We start from the raw sequence: 14,299 nt of genomic DNA on the forward strand, positions 1-14,299 counted from the left end.
ATGGCAACAACAGCGAAATGTTAATTAGGCTATCCTGTAGAGGGCGACAAAACAACGTTTGCCAATAACTAAAAAAAAACATAGTAAAAAAACATCTTATAATAGGTTAAGTTTATTCAAACTCCGCCCACTTAATGCAAAGGAGTGTGCTCAAGTTTGGTCTCCTAAAGGGGCGTTGTCCCTGTAAGTACACCAGTATTTTTTCTGCACGATCCTATCTGCACATGCGCACCACGCAAGGCTGAACTATCCGCTCTGCGAATGCGTGGCATGACTCGTGGAGCATTGTCGCCCTTAGTTTCGCTGATCTGTAAGGACCTACACAGTCTCTGATTAATTCCATCTTTATTGTGAATTGTAGCCTGTCAAGACGCTGACAAAACACACTTCATTTGTGATCAATAGGCCTCGGCTATCTTTGACAGACGGCCACAGTCTCCCGTTAATCTTTAACTTTAATAAACCCAAGAAAATGATTCCTTACACCACCATTATAATATTACAAGTATTTTCCCGATACTACATTTATAACATTACGTGGTGTGTCAATAAACCACGAAAAATGCCATATAGCCTTGGTTACTCGAATAAAACAAATGTAACATACGTTTTTTTAGCCAAACAACACTTACAGATCGGATTCTAGCGAAATCAAGGGTGACAATGCTCCACGAATCGTGTTGCACATGCGCAGGGCGGCTCGTGCAGCCTTGCATGGTGCGCATGTGCAGATAGGATAGTGCAGAAAATAATTGTGTACTTACAGTCCCCCCTCCTTCTTTTTCTCTTGCTGTGGCATTTGGTGATGGCTTGCATAAGATGTGCGCTACCGCCATCTACAGTGCCAAGGGAACTCCATTCATTCTCAAAATTCATTCAGTCTCCAAAAGTCTCCTTACCGAAGCTCTCCTAAAGGGGCATTCACCTGACATTACATCGATCCAGAAAATGCATGGGCTGGAAGTATCTTACTCTAATAGAACAGTGTTTCCCAACCAGGGGTACGTGTACCACTAGGGGTACGCGAGCACACTGCAGGGGGTACTTGGAAAAGTGTTATTATTATAACAAATGTATGGAGCAGCCACATCAGGACTGAGAAAATGATATAGAAAATGAATTAGGGGGTACTCATGGCACAACTAAGATGCTTAGGGGGTACGCAAGACAAAAAAGGTTGGGAAACACTGACCTAGAGGATGTTTGATAGTAACCTGTTGGCCTGGGCCCGCCCATCCTTAGTGTGACACAACACTCCATATTGCAAAACTTTGGTAGTCAGCGTCAGCCAGGCAAGTAATCTGTACCAATAGGCTGGCCACAGGAAAAAACCTTAACCTTAGTCTGGCCAAGCACCCTATCTCTGATATTTCAAGTCTTCTCAGGGATTTGGAACCAAGCATTTTCCAAAGGCTCAATGGGGAATGCTTACGGCAATGACACAAAACATAGCTCTACTTCCAAGTGAGGGAAAGGAAAGAGTGATATGATTGATTGCAGCTTCAATCAGTCGCATACAGAGGCATTTCATTCATGTGAGTCTACCAACTGAGAAATGGGCAACCTGAGAAGGGGATTGACAAGGTCAGTCGGTCAGACCAATACTCAAATGGAGTTGAGGTTTGGATAACCAGGCTAGTTGCTAGTTGTAAAGAACAGACGTCCTAAACTCAGGGTCCAAGTCAAGATGGATCATAGTATATTCTCATTTGAGCTTTATTGATTACTAGACATGTTCCAATAGAAAATAAAAGCATATTCTTTACTAACACAACTTTGTTGCACTCAACACAGACTTAAAATAGTGGCAGTGTCCTAAGTGATGGAATCAATGTACAAATGTATTTTTCACTCTTAACTAATGAGCACCTGGGCTCAACTCTTGGACTGCCTTGACCCTATAATGTACCCACTCCTGCTGATAGTACACCAGTGTATGGCAAGGTTAGTGCAAGGAGGGTTAATTGACATCATCAGATGCCCCTGTGTCGGTGGTATTTTAGGAGGAGCTCTGCTCCACTTTACTAGGCACTCCCTGGCCATGTGTGCGGCCATTCTCTCTCCATGCTCTCTCACTTTTCTGTTTTTGTCTGTCTCTCCTCTGTTCTGTCTGTGCCTCCCTTCTCCACTCACTGGCACACACTTCATCCATTCACTCAGTCCATGCCATGCTGCACCACACAATCATGCCCTAGACAAGTGGTTCTCAAACTTTTTGTGTGAAGTACCACCCGAGAAAATATTGAGCTCTCCGAGTACCACCTTGACAATATCGTAGCAAAGGCCTTCCATATTCACTTTTGCCAGTCAGTACAGGTTAATAACGGCATCAACAGCTACGGTCACATTCAGTGCAAATTTGTTTTTAAATGTCTTGCTTGCCTAGTATTATTCTGCATTATGTTTTCAGATTCATACAGTTCAATATTACAAAATGTGAGACCAAAGAGACATTTTCGACTGCAAAAACTTGATCAGCCTTCAAATCAATGCACAAAAAAATATTTCTTCCTTGCACCACCAGAGATGTCTCAAGTACCACCAGTGGTACGCGTACCACAGTTTGAGCACCACTGGCCTAGACACATTTGACCCTTTGCTGTGCTCCAACGAGCCGGGCCGTAACAGGACAAAGGATAAATTAATGCAAATGTGATTCATAAATAAAGTGGCTTGACCAGAATGGACAAGACCTTTCAGATCACTGGCAAGTCCCTGCTCTGATTAGCCAAAGCAAGACACTAATTTGAATACAAACACTATCCTCTCGTGAGTGACATGAAGTGGCCAATGGCAATGAATAGGATTTAGTAAAGCGATTACTGGGAGGCTTCAACACACATGTGGCTTTTGAATTACTGACACACCACAGACAAAGCCTCACAACATCCAGACAACTCATGGAATTAACCTTCAAAGAGAGTAAGCCCCAAGCTGTTTGTAGCTTTCTAAATGCAAGCCGTGTCTCAGGTCCTCGATTAGAGTACTCTGCTAATCAGGGAAGCCAACAGGAGGTGACAAAGGGGCCATTTGTCCCGGGCCGAGGGAGAGAGGGGGCCAAGAATTGGGTCCTCATTACATTGTATATATTGGGTGGGGTCCCTTTCAAATGAGTTTGTCCTGGGCCTGTCCAAAGCTTGCAGCTCCTAATCGGTGAGGAGAGTGGTTTATTTAGCATTTTGAATGGCTGTGCCTCTCTGTAACCTGCGGACTGCGGTAGGTCTGCCACAATCAGGCAAGCAAACTAGGCAATTGCCTCTGGCCCCCAACTTAAAGGGGGGCCTTGGTAATGACAGGTTATGTGTTTGTGTTCCAATGGCATTAGTGACAACTTTGTGAGTCAGGCAAAACCTCCATAAATTCAAGAAGCAAAAAGTGCAATGATACTGCTATCTCTCGCAAATAACTTGAAGAGAAAAAACCTCTCTTTGCCTAGGGGCCCAAACACATTCAAATGGCCCTGGACTAGCTCCTGAGCTCTTCAAGGTTGTGCTGCTGAGGGGTTTTAAGCTGAAATGAGCAGACAGGGGATGAGAGTAAGAATCTGCTCTCAGACAAGAAAATCAGAGCAGAGAGGGGAGACGATGATTCCTCTCCAATTTCGTTGCAGATTTAAGAGGAACCAGTTTCGTCCACTTTGCTGAAACTCAGTTGCCACTTTCATCCAGGCTAGACATAGAGACAGGGTAGCACAGGCTTTATGTCAGAAACGGAAGACACTTTATTTTATGATGTCCTTTTTAGTGTAACCACATTTACCACCAACATGAAACATGTACCTATTTATAACCTTAACCCTAACTCTAATGCCGTGTACAGACCAAGAGCGAACGGAGCGAATGAAGCGACGGAAGTCATTATTTCTCTATGGACGGCACGCGACCTGCGCTACCAAAGCGAAATCGCCAGGAGCGAAATCGCCAGGAGCGAAGCTTCTTGCGCGACCAGAGCGAATTTTGAAGATTAAACTAAATCTAATCGCAGGCGAATTCGCTCTGACGCTGTTCGGCGAAAACCAATCGGAACGTTCATATCTCCGAATGTCCCAGGCTGTCAAGCCAGAGCCGTTATTTGATTAGCTGAATCAAACATGTCAATGCTGCGTCTCGAGCGAATACAGCTAATTCAAGGCGAAACTTCTTCTGCTACCATCGCTACCAGGCAGCGTAGTTCGCTCTTGGTCTGGACACGGCAGTGGTTTTCAAAGCGGGGGCCGGGGACTCCTGGGGGTGGTACAGGGGTGGAGGAAGGAAAGGAATAGCAAAACAAAATGAATAGTTCATTAAATTAAATAACTAATGTGCACCAAAATGAATATGAATATTCCAATTAGTTAAGAACTGCATTATAAAATCCACTGCATCTCTAAACATTGCTACTATTATTGTTAAAGGTGCACTGTGGCCAGAGTAGATATTAAAACTACACTACTCATCGAGACTGCCAAATTTAGTGTTTTCATGAATATGTACTAAATAATAAACTAATATTTACTAGTATGACCAAAGTACAGTGTTTTGCAGCTAAAAATGTCAATTTCAGGAAATTCAAAATGGCGGACCACGGAGAAGATCCCCCTTTTCATGCATGAAAAGTGCAATTTTCCCAGTCATAATGAATACTTAGAATTTGACGATGTGGTAAGTATTTGTTAAAAAGGTAATACTTGTGAATGGGCAGCATGAACTCTGGAAATGAACTACTACAAATATTACACAGTTATTATTTCATTTTCCAGATCCCAGTGGGGCACTTATGAAAAGACCTCCGGTTTACCTCCGGCAAGGTATGGCGAATGTACAGTACATACAGTAAAACATGTTGTTTCATACTTTGTTACACTTGACTGTACCTAATCAATGTATCAGGGACAGAAAAATAAATAGAATGTAAACCAAAAATGACATATTACATTTGCACTCTGTCATTACTGATCTGTCCCTTTCTATCAGCGACCAATCAACAATCAATCAAATCAATCAATAACCTCTCATTTCCAGCCATTGCAACCGGTTGTGGGTTTTTTAAAAAGATATTTTTGGTCTTTTACACTTTATTAGTAACAGGACAGTTTGAGCGAGAGACAGGAAACGTTAAGGAGAGAGAGATGGGGAAGGGTCGGCAAAGGACCTGGGCCGGAATCGAACCCTGGTTGACTGCATAACAGATGAGCATCCTACTGTTAAGCCACGGTAGGGCCAACTGGTTGCATTTTTAAATATTGATGCCCAAACAATGGGTGCTAAATCTCTGATCACACTAAACTTGTATTTCCCCATCATCTATCTCCACATGCCCAGACTATGTCAAAGTAAAGAAACTGGTGGCCCAAAATGCACACCACTCTGCCTGTGGAACGCTGTAAGAGTAGTTGAAAACACTTTAGCACTACTGACACTACTATGGCATTGCACAGAGGCCTCAGTAATCGCCTACATTATGACTTGGTCATTGTCATTCTGGTGACAGCAAATTTATGACAGGAGCCATGTCATAACGGATTAATCTTTTTAAAGATCATTCACTACAATTTTTAAGTCAAGGGCTGCCGATTGAATTAGCTGGATGTGTTATCCAGAGAACAGCACACAGAAAACACTTTAACCATCCATCACAGTTACTGTGGGCAAACTAGCATTGTTAAGTCTTGCTACATATCTGAACAAGCTTGTCACTTGTACTATAATGTCGTTAAACAAAATAATTTGCTCTCACCATAATGTAAATATATCTAATGTATTTTATTTTAAAATATAACGGTGTGCTTTCCAGCTGTCCCTTCGACCCAGTGGTGCAGTGTGTGCAGAGAGAGAGAATGAGAAAGAGAGAGCGAGAGAGAAGGAGAGAGAGAGAGCAAGAGAGAAGGGGAGAGAGAGAGAGAGAGAGAGAGAGAGAGAGAGAGAGAGAGAGAGAGAGAGCGAGACAGATGGAGTAAATGAAGTATGGTGTGTGTGCATGTAGTGTATGGTGTCTATGGTGTCTATGGTGTGTGTGTCTATGGTGTGTGTGTGTGTGTGTGTGTGTGTGTGTGTGTGTGTGTGTGTGTGTGTGTGTGTGTGTGAGTGTGTGTGTGTGTGTGTGTGTGTGTGTGTGTGTGTGTGTGTGTGTGTGTCTGTGTGTGTGTGTGTGTGTGTGTGTGTGTTTCAGACGACTTTGTCCTGGGCCCGGCCAAATCTGTCAGCACAGCGGCCCTGTGTATGTGTCCTGCATGTGTGTACGTATGTGTAGGCTATGTGCGCACTACACTGACAGTGAGAGGGCTACACTGATCGGTGCAAACACCGCCACGGGCGATGGGCGGCGCCATATTTTCGAGGCCAGCCAAGTGGGAGCACTGCAGGGCTCCGGCTCGTGCTCCGCAGTGGATAATTCGATGCTGAATGCGGTGACCTTTCAATAATGCATCAGAGGCCAGCTCATCTCCCTGCTCTCCACTTCCTCCTCCTACCACCAGCCGGGCACAGCCAAAACCACAAACACAACACACGACAACATAAAACACAATAAGAGCCCTGCTTGGGAACCTAAAGGGTCAGTCTGTTGTTCAATAATCAGGACAAATACGTACACTGGGATCACAGCCAGAGAATGAATGCTAAATGGCCAGTTTGCATTCACTAATGATGACAAATACACTAGTAGGAGCATACCCATGAATGTTAAGTGTCCATAGCAGGACAATAGACCTTGACAAGATGCGAAGGGGTCCATGGGAATAATGAGCATGGTCTCAGAATACAGAACATTTGAAAAGGTCAATTAATGCCCATATTAGATTTGATTTCATTCATTTAGTAAATGCTGTTTTTCTCGTTAATGCAATCTTCTACGTCGATGATATTCTTATTTATTTCACTGCACTGGTTCTCTCAATCACCATATATTTAAATATTATGCAACGGTTAGCAGGATTATACATTTGTGTGGGGTATATTTCTGGTTTGACCTTTACGCCTATGGCGGCATGGCTGCAATTCACAGCTTGCGGTTGATTGAGATAATTTGTATATGAAGGATCGATAGGGCATCGACGTGCCCTATTGATGTGAACCAGTGAAATGCTGTATGTTTTATCGTGTGTGCACATGCGAACAACTGACACTGCCGGGTGGTCCACTCGACAAGGTGGTTGGAAAGATATGACATGGTTTAAACTAGACCCGAATTCATTTTAGTCACACATCGCCCTCACATGTCGGGGCAGATACACTCGTACACACACAAACACATATGTGTTCACACATGTCCGTGCACACACACACACACACACACACACACACACACACACACACACACACACACGCACACTCGCTTGCACGCACCCACCCACACACACACACAGACACACAAACCCACAGAGAACAGAGAGAGAGAGAGAGAGAGAGAGAGAGAGAGAGAGAGAGAGAGAGAGATGATGCGAGGATCATACAGAGTGATCTTTGCACTATAATGACTGTAGTGTTGACCAGCATACTTTTATCAATTAAATGGAGTAGTTCCAGGAGTATGCCTCCACCAGTGGGGAGAAGGCTTTCATCTCTATGGCATCTATTAGTCCTGATCCGTCCTGAGCTCCGAGTTTAATTTACTTCACGAGCTTTCATCTTAATCTTTCCTTCAAGACATCTTCAAATTACGAATGCATTAGTTTTGCCGATAGTTCAGGGTGATCCATCATACTTTCCTTAATGGAAACATAATGTTATTTATCACGACAGAATCGCGGCAGCAGCCTCATTAAATTCCAAAACAGAACTTTTTGTTTCTGTCAAACATGTGCACGCTACACACACATATTTATGCATACCAACACGGACAGAGAGAGAGAGAGAGAGAGAGAGAGAGAGAGAGAGAGAGAGAGAGAGAGAGAGAGAGAGAGAGAGAGAGAGAGAGAGAGAGAGAGAGAGAGAGAGAGAGAACATGTGTGAACATGAATAACCAGACAGACAGACAAACCCACATACATACAGCACACTCAGACAGGATATCACAGGCATCATGCATGTATATGTGACACACACACTATCAAAACAACATAAATTCACACAACACCCCCTGCCCCACACACACACACACACACACACACACACACACACACACACACACACACACACACACACACACACACACACACACACACACACACACACACACACACACACACACACATAAACACACACACACATACACACACACACTGTACTACTCTGTACCCCACCCCTCCATCTCTCTTCACCACACACAGTAGATCGTTAAAGCCTTCAGGGCTCCATGTTCTACTGGGTGAGACATATCGCACATCTAGCGCTCCTCTCTGCTGAACATGTCCTCTCCAAAGCAGTCAGACACAACAAAGCATCTCATGCGTCATCTTCAGCACAGGCCTTGCCTTGAACACATAGCTGCATCACGTTACAGTATGTGTGATATTTTGAGGGAGGAAACCAACGCACACCAGAGGTTTCGAGGTGCAGGTAGCGGGTGCAAGATCAACTTGAGAAAGGCCATACGGGCCGAAACGTTGTTTGTCAATAAATTGCAGCACGATGGACAAGAGTGTGCGGTACCTTCTTCTACAAAACAGTATGTGTGATAACACTCAGATCCACCAAGCACTCGCCTCCCAACTTTGAGCTCTGAAGAAGAAAACAACTGCTTCCAGTACTTGCAGTGAGCAAAGTTTTATCAAATCAGTCTTAGCTGTGATGGGACCCCTCATGTGCCAACATGCACTAGCCCGATAAAAAAAAAAACACCTTGCACTGAGAGATGTCAAACCCAGCTCAACCTCAGCAGTCACTTTGATGTAAGTCTGACTAAAAAGTGTCAAAGGCCCATTACTTATTCATTAAAAACCCTTTATTTACTGTATATGGGCTACATATTCCTCTTCATCAGAGCTTGTACGTACATCAAAGTGCATATCATACAAAGGCTCAGGCTGTCATGTGTTTACTTTGCAGAAACATTTATTCCTGGAGATAGTTCCAGCTTCGTTTTACAGGTACGCTCTGCTGAACTTTATAATGATTCGCTGACGGGTCTGATTACAATTCCACTAGAGCAGGGGTGTCAAACTCAAATTGACTGAGGGCCAAAATCAAAATCTGGAGCGAAGTCGCAGGCCAAACTCTTTTTTTTTTTACGAAAATGGACTAAAATTGCTCATGTTTAAATTTATGTTTAAACAGATTCCCATATAGTTCAAATGTGCCTGCACATATTCTGTTGCATTTGAGCGTGAGCTGTTTCAATGGCCTGGGATCACTCATATTCCTGCGATATACACATTTTCATGTTCAAATCTTAATACGCTCCACAGATATGGTGTATGTGGGCCAACTGTAATACACATTTGAAATGATCTCGCGGGCCACATAAAATGGCTCCGCGGGCCATATTTGGCCCCGGGCCTGAGTTTGACATCCCTGCACTAGAGTCACTGTACCATTGTAGGGAAATAGTGATCTACAGTAGCAGAATAGTCAGACTATAACAACAAGCAAAAGAGAGAGGGAAGTCTGTCTCTTTAAGTCCTCTTAAAAACCTCAATTGGGGGTTATGTGGTGTGGTGCACGAGGGCACCTGCGCATAAGGGCACGATGGCACCTTGCATACCCATGGGGACCTCCTATCCATCCTATCCTTTTTACTTTATATTACATTCAATTGTTCAGCTTGTTGCAGGCTTCACTCTTAAATACTTCGACATTGCAAGGTGCTGTCCAAAATATGCAATTGAGTTCTTTAGAAAAGAGGCCGCACCACGTGCATAAGGTGCAAGGTGCAGCCTCTTTCCTGAAAAACTACATTACATTACACTCATCTGACACTTTAAATTTAAGAGACTTACAGATACAGTCCCTGGAGCAATGTGGGGTTAGGTGTCTTGCTCAAGGGCACTTCAGCCATGGAGGGTGGAAAGGATTGGTAAGGGTGGGGATAGAACCTGTAACCCTACGATCTACGTACAGTCCAACTCCGCAACCGTTCCACCACAACTGCCCCTGTAGACTAGCCTAGAAATCTAGACACCCCTAGTGGCTGCTTTCAGCTGTAGGGGATTAGCTCGCTAGGCTACCTGTATACTATATATGTAACACAAAAGGCACAAAAGACACTCACTGGTCCTGGCAATGTCCGACTGCAGGCTGTGGTCCTGCGGGTCCAGGCCGCCGGCCTCCATGTCGTAGCGGTCCCTGTCGTCCAGGTCGTGGTGGGGGTCATGGTGCCTCATGTGCGGCTGGTGGTGCTGGTGCTGGTGCTGGTGGTGCTCATAGCGCCGCTCCCTCTGGCTCTCCCGGTCCCGGTCCCGATCCCGCTCCACCTCCCCGGAGTCCCGGCTGGACATGGAGCGTCTCCGCCGCCGCTTGCGTCTGTAGCCGCGGGGCATGGGCACTCCGATGTAGATGGACTGGTGGTCTGCTGAGAGGAGGAGAAGGAGGAGATGGAGGCGTGGAGGAGGAAGAAGAAGAAGAAGAAGAAGAAGAAGAAGAAGAAGAAGAAGAAGAAGAAGAAGAAGAAGAAGAAGAAGAAGAAGAAGAAGAAGAAGAAGAAGAAGAAGAAGAAGAAGAAGAAGATGAAGAGGAGGAGGAGGAGGAGGAGGAGGAGGAGGAGGAACAGTGAATAGGTTTTTCATCATCTTATGTTTGTAACTTTTCATATCCCATTATATGAAGCTGCAGTCAGAAATTATTGACTAAAAACTACACGTCATTTGATCTTAGATTTAATTTGTGCATTTATCTAAATTACACTGAAATAATAATGAACAGTCCATTCAACTCTTAGTGAATAAATTGATGTGTTAAACCAAAAGCTCATTAAAAAGCAGAGTTGTCTTTTGTTGCCTGTGCCAATGTTAAAAACAGACTCCAATCATTTCAATTACAGAGTTGACTGTAAAATGGATTTGAAACAAATGCAACAGCTTGATCACAAACTGATTACATTTCTGTTACCAGCTGAACATATTGTATTAAAAATCAGAAGTAGAGGGTTTGGAGAGTTTAAGTTTGGGATGTTCCGTTGTTTTCAACTCATTTCACGCTTGTAAGTCTGTCTGTGCAAAACAGACAGAAGAGCAAGTCCTTTGCCTGCATAGTCAATAAGCCTACTGAACTAAAATTTTCTATGCATGTGATCCGTAAATCCAGAATTGTTTTATAGAGGTGAAAATGAATGGCCCTTCTCTTTTATCATTCAGCAGAGTGATGGGAACACGCTGCTTCAGTAGATGGCAATTAATCTTAGCGTTTGTGAGACGTACGTTGGTATATTTTCACAGAACCAATTAGGCTGTTATAGAGCCAGAACAATACAGGCAGATGTGGTTCATAACACAAAGTCCTGGCAAGCAAACAAGGGGTTTGTATACATCCCAACAAACAGGAAGCATCCTAATTTCGTCCTCCACCAGCGCAATCAGATATGGTCAGAACTTGACACTGTTTTGTGATTGGGTGTGGTGTCACCGGCCGGCTAATTGGTCATCCGGCAGGGTGTTGATCAGTGCAGAGCTGGTGGCACGTGGACAGCTGGGACTGTGAGTACATCTGGCTATCATGTCCTGAGCTCCACTTCCTCCCCCTTCCCCTCTTCCCCTATACTCTATACCCACACCAATACCCATCCCCCTGCCCTGCAGAGCCATAATCGACACCAGGCACGCACACACGGATCAGACAGATACACAGACATGGGCACACACTGTACAGTAGAGACCAGGGCATAACGGTCCATAGATGGGCTGCTAAACTCTCTTGATCTTTCGCGTTCGGCATCTCTCTCTCTCTCTCTCTCTCTCTCTCTCTCTCTCTCTCTCTCTCTCTCTCTCTCTGTCTCTGTCTCTCTCTCTCTCTCTCTCTCTCTCTCTCTCTCTCTCTCTCTCTCTCTCCCCTCTCCCCCCCCCTCTCTCTCTCTCTCATGTGTGTATCAGTGGTATGTCAGTGTGTGTGTGTGTGTGTGTGTGAGTGTGTGTGTGTGTGTGTGTGTGTGTGTGTGTGTGTGTGTGTGTGTGTGTGTGTATGTGTGTGTGTGTGTGTACAACAGAGAGAGAGAGAGAGAGAGAGAGAGAGAGAGAGAGAGAGAGAGAGAGAGAGAGAGAGAGAGAGAGAGAGATGCAGAAAGGCACTCTTAACAGCACAAATCGAAACAAATACCATTTCAGCACATGATCTTCCAACTACACAATCAGTCTTAATCCCTCATCCCTCATCAATTACCACTAATTAGCTGCAAATAACATCAGATTTGCCATCTTAATCTAAATTGATCTATTTAGTTGAAAAAATACTCATTGGAGACCATGACACAGGCAAATAAATTAGGATAAATATGCACAAGGACTTATTAAGCATCTGCCATTTGTCTTGCTAATTAACACCTAAGATGTATTAAGGGAAATCATTGGTCGTGTCAGAATTCTTCACTAATTAACTGCATTATGCACCAAATACAGTTACATCGTTTTCATGACTTAGTGCAATATGTGCGGTAGTGAACATTTAAAGCTTCTGTCAAGCTGAATTAGGACAAATATCCACAAGTGCATGTGTTACAAGTCTGTCATTTTTCTTAATAAAAGCGTATTAAAGGTGCACTGTGTTGGAACTGTGCTGCCTATTATCAAATTTGATCTTTCCATTAGTAATTGTTAAGTAATACAAATATTTACTACCATGACCAAAGTACAGGAAGTTTTGTTTCTGGAAATTTAAAAAGATGGACATGGAGAGGGTGGTGGTAAGTATTCATTAAAAAAGTAACATTTATGAATATGAAGCTGCAGCATGAAGTCTGGAAATACAAAAAATATTACACTTAAATATTACATTTAAAGGTACACTGTGCAAGAAATGGTCAAAAAAAGGTACTGCAACCATGCTGCTCATTGAAACGGTGCTGCCTATTGCCAAATTTGATCTTTTCATGAAAGCTTACTAAGTAATAAACTAATATTTTCTAGTATGGCCCAAGTAGAGTCATTTTTTTTTCAGCTAAAAATGGCTATTTCTGGAAATTCAAAATGGCGGGCCATGGAGAAGATCCCCCTTTTCATGTATGAAAAGTGCAATGTTTACAGTCATAATGAATACTTAGAATTTGATGGTGGTGGTAAGTATTCATGAAAAAGGTAACATTAGTGAATGGGTAGCATGAATTCTTGAAATAAACAACTAAACATCTTACACAGTGTCCCTTTAAGGGAAGTCAATAGGCAGTAGTTTGAGATACTTATTTTTCCCCTCCATGCCCATACTATATGACTTCCATGAAACTTCCAAGGTGTTAACATGTGAGGGAATAGTGAAGAAAGCCAGACCTTGTGAAATGCAATCATAGTATAGTGAAGAAAACATAGTATCAACATCAGTAGCTTCTACTGTACAGTATGTACAGTATGCACTGTACATCTCATGATCTAACATCCTGTCCTTGCCTTGTGCTTGTGGCGTCGTCATCGTGGTGTGCTAACGCCCCGCCTCTCTGAAGAAAACAATAACGTTTCCCCGCTGCCAGCCTGGGCAAAACAACTTTTGGGGGATTTTTCCTCATTCAGTATCATGATTGCTCATGAGAAAATCACCTTCTCAATGTGCTTTTGTGAGATATTGAATAAAACTTCTATTGTCAATGACGTCTTGCCTCACATCGCGAGGCCACATGCACAAGGCGAGGACGGAAGTTTAGATAATGAAAGGGACCCTAAGTTAGGTGACATCTTTGTTATGAGTCTCTCACCTTCCTCTTCCTCATACCGTTGCCGGCTTCCCATCATGCCCCTCTCATGGTCCATCCTGTGGAGAGGGGAAGAGACAGATGTGAAACTCCCTGACTGCACATAGACTTACAATAATTATGGAAGTGGAAGACACAGATATTATAACAAAAGAACATACAGAAACCAAATGGAAAGAGCAAACGAAACCAAGACACAGAATTATCATGAGAGAGGAACATACAAAAAAATCAAATGGCAAGGAAAAATGAAACCAAGACAGAAATGCCATGAGAGAAGAACATACAAAAATCAAATGAAAAGGACAAAGAAAACTAAGAGACAGAAATGCCATGAGAGAAGACATACAAAAAATGGAAAGGACAAACAGATTTAAAAAATGTATTCGACATGGGCACATTTGTGAAGAGTGGGAGAGATAGACAAGCACACATCAGAACTACATTTTGAAGAGATTCCCCATCCATTAATGGAAATGGCATATGCCTGCTGCATGGGTACATCTACACCTGTTTGTATATAATTATGTATATGTCTGTTTATAATTAAATAATGCAT

The 14,299-nt window shown here is 43.3% G+C and overlaps 1 protein-coding gene across 1 annotated transcript in view; it reads right to left on the reverse strand.

Annotated features, from left to right (window-relative positions):
• Positions 1–13,798, reverse strand: part of slc4a5a (solute carrier family 4 member 5a) — a 57,961-nt gene extending 44,163 nt beyond the window's left edge. The window contains exons 1-3 of the mRNA XM_063194921.1: positions 13,744–13,798; positions 10,254–10,422; positions 10,126–10,199 (exon numbers count right to left, since the gene is read on the reverse strand). Coding sequence (XP_063050991.1) covers positions 10,126–10,199; positions 10,254–10,422; positions 13,744–13,798 — 298 coding nt within the window. The remainder of the gene's footprint in view (positions 1–10,125; positions 10,200–10,253; positions 10,423–13,743) is intronic.
• Between the last annotated feature and the right edge of the window lie 501 nt (positions 13,799–14,299).

Source organism: Engraulis encrasicolus, chromosome 3, assembly GCF_034702125.1.
Source record: "Engraulis encrasicolus isolate BLACKSEA-1 chromosome 3, IST_EnEncr_1.0, whole genome shotgun sequence".
Classification (NCBI taxonomy): Eukaryota; Metazoa; Chordata; class Actinopteri; order Clupeiformes; family Engraulidae; genus Engraulis; species Engraulis encrasicolus.